Genomic DNA, 7875 nt, shown 5'->3' on the forward strand with positions numbered 1-7875 from the left:
ATGAAAACAAAGCATCCCACCCAAGTGCCTATGGATCACCTCCCACTTTAATGCTTGGCCCAGAAATCATTTTCTAGAGCAACCATGCTTTCCAAACAGAGAAAACTCATAGGGTGTGCAGTGGTAAGCTAGAAGACAGCACTGCAGATTATGTTGAGCCCTCTGAAGGCAATAAATGTTTAGTAAACCCCTCAGATACACCACTGTGTTCTAACTCCATGGCTCTGAAAGAAATATTGCCCCTGCCCCCCGCAAAGAAAAGGCTACATTCCCCAGGGATATTGAAGAGTTGGGAAAGAGTGATCTGAGTTAGAAGACATTCTGAAAATTTGTGGTGATTTTTCTGGAATTTTTCCTAAGAAGAAAAAATTTAAAAGGCATTCCTATACAAAAAGATAGGAGTTTTAAAGTCATGGTGTGGGAATTTGGGGGCCTAGCTCAGTGGTAGAGGGCATGTTCAGCATGTATGAGGTCCTGGGTTTAATTCTCAGCACCCCCAGTCTCCAAAATACAACATCAAATACAGAGAACAGGCAAAGGTATTGGAAGAAGAAAGATGATTTAATATTCAAATATTTAGTACTTAGAAGAATGTATGACCGTTTTTCAGGCATGCAGACAAATTTTCCTTCTCTTTCAGATAGCAAGAATCCCAGGGAGTTAGACTGGGAGTTGGATGGATGGGGATTGGAAGTATGGGCTAATGGAGAGACAAAGAAAAAAGGAAGAGCGGGGAAGGGCAGGGAGGGGTTGAAAGAGACACAGAAGAACAGAAGAGAGGGACAGACTACAACACAGGTAGATATCATCTGCAGACCAGAGCTCCAAGGAAAGCTTTACTTTCCCCCACCTCCTTTAAAAAGTGACAGCAAGGCAGTTGTTCTCAAAGTATGGTCCTAGACAGCTATGTCAGCAAGGTCTACAAACTTATTAGAAATGCCAATTCTCAGGCCCCACCCAAAATTTACTGAATCAGGGAGGTTGGGAGTAGGGCCAGCAAAGTGGTTGAGCAAGCCTTCTAGGTGATCTGTAGCTGTAGAGTAATCATCAGAGCTCAGACACAAGCTGAAGGCCTCATGGTAGAGGTCAGAGAAGAGAGGACACAGGAGGTCATCCACTAAGTGACAAATAACATTTTGTTCAAAAACAAATGGAGAAGGGGGCCAATGTACGCCAGCAGGGAGATGCTAGGCATGGAAGGCATACAGGGGAGGTAACCAATTTCCTCCCCAGTAAGATAACCCCACCCTTTCCGGAGGTACATACACCTGCTGAATCAATCATCCTGGTTTATTTGAGGGAAACAGTCCAGGCTGTTCTATTCAATGGTACAAGGAACTCCCATAGGAGCTCAAGGCAGGGAATGATATGGTCTTACCAGGGCCCAACCAAAGACTTCTCAGGTTAGCAAGTCTCAGGCAGTGCTTTGGAAAGGACAGGTACCAAGCCAGGGGTTAGAGACAAACAGAACCAGGAGACAATGGCTGTTCAGAGTTCCACACAAGGACTCTTTGGTATGCAACTCATCTGGACTGCTTGTCTTCACAGTAAGCACAGGACAGTTTTCAGAGACTACTGGTGAGGAAGTATAAATATTTACCAAGGGCCTTGGTCTGTGGTTTTAAAATGACAGGGTATAAATGAGACAAATAAACATCAAGCTGACTTACATCTCCTTTTCTCACATAATCGGGATTCTTATAAATATCCCGGGCAAGGCCAAAATCACAAATCTTCACCACGTTGTTCTCAGATAAAAGAATGTTTCGTGCAGCCAAGTCTCGATGAATACACTATAATAAAACAACTGCATAATCAATGCACTTCCTTATTCTAACCAACTAATTTCCTGTGCCTTCTCAGGGTTATTATTCTTAATTTGAGGATCCATTTCAATGCTACAAAGGAAGCCACTCTCAGTGCACACAGAGTGACCATAAACATGAGGCATTTCTTTACAAATATAAGTCCCCATGGCCCCAAAGTCAAGAAATGCTCTGAATCTGGTGGCTACTGTCTGCAAATAGCATCCTGGTGAACCAAGGTGGCAATCTGAGCTTTACCAGTGAGCAAAACATCCCCATAACCTTTTATTCTGGCTGGTGGGGGTCAGATCCTTATCCATTTGTGGGAGGGTCCCTTATAGATGAAATGATAGACGCTCTCCAGGGAGGTCCTGTACTCTGAGATTTTGACCAATTTGAAAACATGCCAGAGGGTACTGTGGAGAATGGTTGCTGGATTTGTCTAGTCTGAACCTCCTGGAATTAAATTCTGCTCTCTGGTACCCTAGGCTTATCATTCTCAAAATTAATTCCTCATAGCAGGACAAATTCGGGCACCTGGGTTGATGTTCATTCTACACTTAAGGACATAGGTATAAGCAAATACTAGGAAAAAGGGATTTATAGCAGAGGCATGTGTCCATGCCTGGCAAATAATAAAAATAGGAGAAGACAAAATTTTAAACATTTTCACCATAAAGACAAGATAACTGAGGAGATGAATATGTTTGACTTGATTGAAACATTATGTAATGTATACATGTATCAAAACATCACATGTGTACAAGTTTTAGGTTTTAATGTATCAGTTAAAATAAATTTAAACAATTATTTATTTTATAAAATAAAAATTTTAAAAATAAAACTTCACTTTATTCCTGCTAAATTATTATTTTTTTTTTAAAGAAGAAAAATAGTAAAGAGATAAGCTGACCTTCCTGGAAGACAAAAACTCCATGCCTCTGGCCACTTGAAAACTGTAAGAAATCAGATCCTCCATAGTGATGGGCTGCTTGTAGAAATCATCAGAATCTGCAAAGCATTAGAACTGTAATTGTTTGTAATGTCTCTTATTATTCCACTAAACCCCAGTTTATTAGAACAACATTAGCAAAACATAAAGCAAACCAACAAGTGGATCAGAGTTCATCTGAATTTCAACATGAACATCAGAGATTTTTCCAGGCCTCCAGCCCATTGGATCCATGCATGGGGGAGGGGGATGACCCGGCCAAACAAAAAGGCCTGAAGGGAGACAATCACACAGTTCTCTGTCAAAATTAGTAACTCTGTAAATAATCTTAATTCAAATCTTATCTCCTCAGGACATTACCCTTCGAGTCTCCCACGGATGTTTATTAGGGTGATAAATAAGAAAAAAATGTCAGAGATGCACAGTATGTTGTAAAAATATCTCAGACTGTAGGACAGGAAGGAATGAATACCTACCCTCCTCTTCCTCGTCATCACTCAGACTTTTATCTTCCTGAAACCCAGAGCTTGCGAAGCTCTCACTGCTGGTGACACTATCTAGTCTGGGTTTCTTGTCCTGTTCCATGCCTGGTTCCATTTTTTCTTTCTTAGGCTCCATGTGCAATGCTGCATCCTTAGAACAGATAAAGAAGAACACTAGTGAAAGGAACCCCAGCATGGCAATGGGGACACTAGTCCTTCCAGCAGGCAATCACCCGAGTTGGAAAATGTCATTCCACAAGATGGATACTGAATTAGCAGTGAGGACTGATGGCAACAGGTGCTTTGGCTACTTCTGGAGCTGTGGAGTCTACTCCACTCTTGTCTGAGCTTCTAGATAGCATCTTAGGTGAGATAAAAGAAGACGAATAGCAGCTGGTAGGCACTGAATGCTTATTGCATTTTCCAAACAACTTTATGAAGTAGTTCTTATTAAAGTGGAGAAACAGGTTCAGAGAAGTTTAGTCATCAAGGGCACATGCAACAGGCAAATGGTAAAACCTGAACCCAGGTTTGGCCAACTCCTGAGTCCGTGCCCTTAACCACTTTTCTATATAGCACCTGGCTGTCTTGTGAAAGAAATGAATCTTTGATACTCCTATCATCATTCAGATGATATGACAAGGATCTTCAGTGTCCTGAGGATCACTTTGTAATCCCTGTGAGAAGTTATAATGGAAGGCTGTAGTTACCAATTTCTCTGGTTTCCTTGGGAAAGGAAAGAACACAAACATTTCTTTTTGTCTTCCATTCAAAACAAAGATTCAGGTTGATCCTAAAATGAGTTAGGAAAGGCCCTTCATCCTGGATAGGGCATCCAAGTCCTGGATTGGATGCTGGCTTTTCCATTAATTCTGTGATCTTGGGCAAATCACCTTAGTTTTTAAGGTTTCATCTTCCTCATTGAAAAGTTCTATCATCCTACTCTGGTTCAGGAAAGGAGGTATAGGTCCTGAGTGTTCATGTGGAATAAGACATTCATCTAGAAACTATGACACTAGAAACTTGTAGGTCCAGTGACTTTAGGACTAGACCATGTACACAGCCTGGCTTGTACTAGATGGAAATACTGAAATAGTGGCTGAGAGGGACTGGAGTTCACTGGTGTTCCTTGATCCACCTGCACACAAGTAATGCTACAATTGGCGGTACTCCCTTGGTTTTTCTAGAAATATCACAAAGCAGGACTGATCCCTCCACCAGAGGGCACAGTGGGAGCAAGCACAGGACAGAGAGGGAGGTTTGGGAGGGACAGCTCTAACAAACCTTGTTAAGAGTAGAGGGTACCGAGGTTCCTGGCCTCTGAACAGGAGCCCTTCCTGTGTTGCAGGAGGGAGGCAGACCTTAAAAAGAATATCTACCTACCCACCATCACCTGACCACTCCACCCTGCCAGGTCCCTGGGGTGTTTTCTTGGTTTAGCTCTTCCTGAATCCAGCCCAAGATTTCAGGACTAAAGGGGAATTTGCTCTGTTTTTCCTGAAGGCAGGTAAAAAAGATTTGATTTTGTATCTCCATAGGGCAGTTAGATCTGGTTCTGCTCAGCTGGGAACTCGAACTGTGTTTTCCACAAGACCCTTCCTACAACAGAAGACAGCAGGGAACTTGCTGGCAATGCCGGTAAAAAAGTGTCCAAAGGGCTCACTCAGGTCTTAGCTCCTATGGAAACTCTCTGGGCAGACTTCTTCATCACATCTACCGAAGTCACTTCCTGGGACAAGTCCCCAAGCTCACTTGCTCCCTCCCTGACCCCAAATCTATGATATATTCATTCACCTTTGCCTATTGGTAACCATCTCTGTTAAAGAAATGTTAATTTACTTAACTTTTGGGACTCTGGCAGAACAGTAAATTTATCACAAATAATATTTAAGAATCCTGGTGAATTTAGAAAATAATATATTCTATTTTCAATTTAGTCTTTTGGTTTTGTTTTTCCTTCACTTTCTCTTTATATTCCTTTAGGTTCCAAATGTGAAAGATAGCAGTGGGTTTTCCACAAAAACACAGCTCCACCAAATTGCACAGGGAGGCGAATCATTAAATATAGCCAGAGAAGGAAGCAAACTCTTCAAAACAAAGGACGCACGAACCCAAACGTTCCATCCTGCCTAGGTCCCTGGGGTGTTCTGCTGCCTTAGCTCTTCCTGAACCCAGTCCAGGACTTCCAGGACTGAGAGGAATTTGCACTGGTCTCAGTATAGGGCACCACTGTCCACATTTTCTTTTTGTCTTTTTCTTTTTTTCACCCATTCCAGTGTGGTGCACAGGAAAAACCCTGGAAGGGGAATCAAGGGAGCTCAGTCTTTCTTTCCCTGACTTCACCTTGGGGTAATTATGTGTCACATGAGTTCTCTGGGCACCTATATAATTTAAGAGTGTGAACTAGCTGGTCACAAATATCCCTTTCAGGTTCAAGATTCCAATTATTAGAGTCTGGTTTAAAACCAGGGAAAATATGTTCTCGTGTACATGCTAGTCTGGCAGAATACCTGTGTCTTTGTTTTGATCAAAGCTTGGAGGATGAGAATATATGTCAGTTGTCCTGTGGTTGATTGGTTGGTTGGTTTTTTTTTTTTTTTTTTCCTTTGAGACAGTGCCTCACTATGTTGCCCAGGCTAGTATTAATCTGATATCAAGTGATCCTCCTACTTCAGCCTCCCAAGTATTTGGGACTCTAGGCGTGTACCACTCACTGTGCCTGGCTATATACAGGGGTTCTTTTTTTGGTACTGGGGATTGCACTTGGGGGCACTAAACCACTGAACCACATCTCCAGCCCTTTTTTGTATTTTATTTAGAGACAGGGTCCTACTGAGTTGCTTAGGACCTCACTAAGTTCCTGAGGCTGGCTTTGAACTCACCATCCTCCTGTCTCAGTCTCTGAGCTGCTGGGATTACAGGTGTGTGCTACCACACCCAGCTGTCCGGTGGTTCTTATGTGTGTGTGAAGACTTGCACACATGACAGAAATGGGATCATTCTTAGATGTCTGATACTTTATCCACATATAGATCAGTGACATTCAACTGAATTCAGCCAACTTTTCTCCCCACACCCCCCCAGTATTGGGGATTTAACCCAGAGCCTCACAAATACTAGATAAATTTATTACCTCTGAGCCACACCCTTAGGGCCCACTCTATCTTTCTATCGCTGGGTCAATGATGATTATTAACATTTACTGGTTGCTTAACTGAGAGATTTTCATCCTCCCAACAATCCAATCAGTTGGGTTCTACTGTTAGTTCCATAGTTAAACTGAGTAACCTGCACAAGCTTCCAGATTTCATGAGAGGAAGGCACAGGATTTAAATCCAGAAAGTCTGATTCTGAAGTCCAAACCTCAACACTATGGGTTTTTGGGCTGGGGAGATAGCTCAGCTAGTAGAGTGCTTGCCTCTCAAGCGCTAAGGCCCTGATGTTCCATCCCCAGAACCGCAAAAAAAAAAAAAAAAAAAAAAAAAAAAACCACTATGGGTTCATGATTACTAATGAATAATTTTGAATCATTGCCCCTGGCTTATCCAGTCTAGAGAAGGCCATAGCACTAGTGCCATTTATCACATTGCAAAGTTTTAGTAAGTTGTTTTTCCTCCAGTCAGTAATTTCTTAAATCTTGATTGCTCTCAGGACCCAGGTGTTTTTTTTTTTTTTTTTTCCCCAGTGCTGGGGATTAAACCTAGGGCCTTTTACATTCTAGGCAAGCGCTCTACCACTGAGATACATCTCCTTTTACTTTTTATTTTGAGGCAGGGTTTCACTGAGTTGACCGAGCTGGCCTGGAACTTGTGATCTTCTTGCCTTAGCCTTCAGAGTTGCTGGTATTATAGTGTGTGTGCCACTGTGCCTGTGTATTTATTTCATGGATAAGGCTAATTCAGAGTGAGTTAGGGATGCTATGGGTGGTAATGGTGTCAAGAGGTGGGAGAAAGAGCAGCAGAAAGTGAACAGAATGATCAACCTCTGGTCCCATTACTGGTGGGGAATTAAGGTAGATGGCTAGTGCATTTAACTTCTCATTATTGTTGCATACGCTGGTAGTAAATGATTTCTGCGTTCTCCATAAAAAGAGTGTGACAGATTAACATGAAAGGAAAATGTGGAAAAAGAAGAGAAGTTGAGTTTTCATTAATTTACTTTTTTGGAGTTTTAATTAATTTTATTAATAAAACAAACTAGGTTTCTCCTGCTTGCCACAGCCTAAATGGCAACCCATTGCTGTCCTTAAAAAGAGCTCTATACAACCAGAGAAACAAAAGTTGTACCACATTTGTGTACAATGAATCTAAATTAAAAAAACAAACAAAAAAAAACTCTACCTTTAAAGTTCTTACCTTGTTGAGAAAGAATAAGTCTCGTTTACTCTTGAGGTAGTTGGATAAATTTCCATATTTGCAGTATTCAACAATAACCATCAGAGGCCCTGCAGCCAAATAGCACATCAAGTCAGTCAGCCATTTCTCAGCCTTCAGTGGGCCTGAGAAACCTCAACCAACCTGTCTTTCATTAGTGGGCCTACCAATGCAACTTAGGGATGAAAGGCTGTGAACACTGTAACTTCTGCGATTTAACCTGAGAAGGGTTTCTAAAATACAATAGAAAATGGGGGTAGGTG

At 41.8% G+C, this 7875-nt stretch overlaps 1 protein-coding gene across 1 annotated transcript in view; it reads right to left on the reverse strand.

Annotated features, from left to right (window-relative positions):
* The window catches only part of Flt1 (fms related receptor tyrosine kinase 1), a 168558-nt gene that overhangs the window by 17238 nt on the left and 143445 nt on the right, over positions 1–7875 (reverse strand). The window contains exons 21-24 of the mRNA XM_047554532.1: positions 7595–7683; positions 3234–3390; positions 2719–2816; positions 1671–1793 (exon numbers count right to left, since the gene is read on the reverse strand). Coding sequence (XP_047410488.1) covers positions 1671–1793; positions 2719–2816; positions 3234–3390; positions 7595–7683 — 467 coding nt within the window. The remainder of the gene's footprint in view (positions 1–1670; positions 1794–2718; positions 2817–3233; positions 3391–7594; positions 7684–7875) is intronic.

This window comes from Sciurus carolinensis, chromosome 5 (assembly GCF_902686445.1).
Source record: "Sciurus carolinensis chromosome 5, mSciCar1.2, whole genome shotgun sequence".
Taxonomy (NCBI): domain Eukaryota; kingdom Metazoa; phylum Chordata; class Mammalia; order Rodentia; family Sciuridae; genus Sciurus; species Sciurus carolinensis.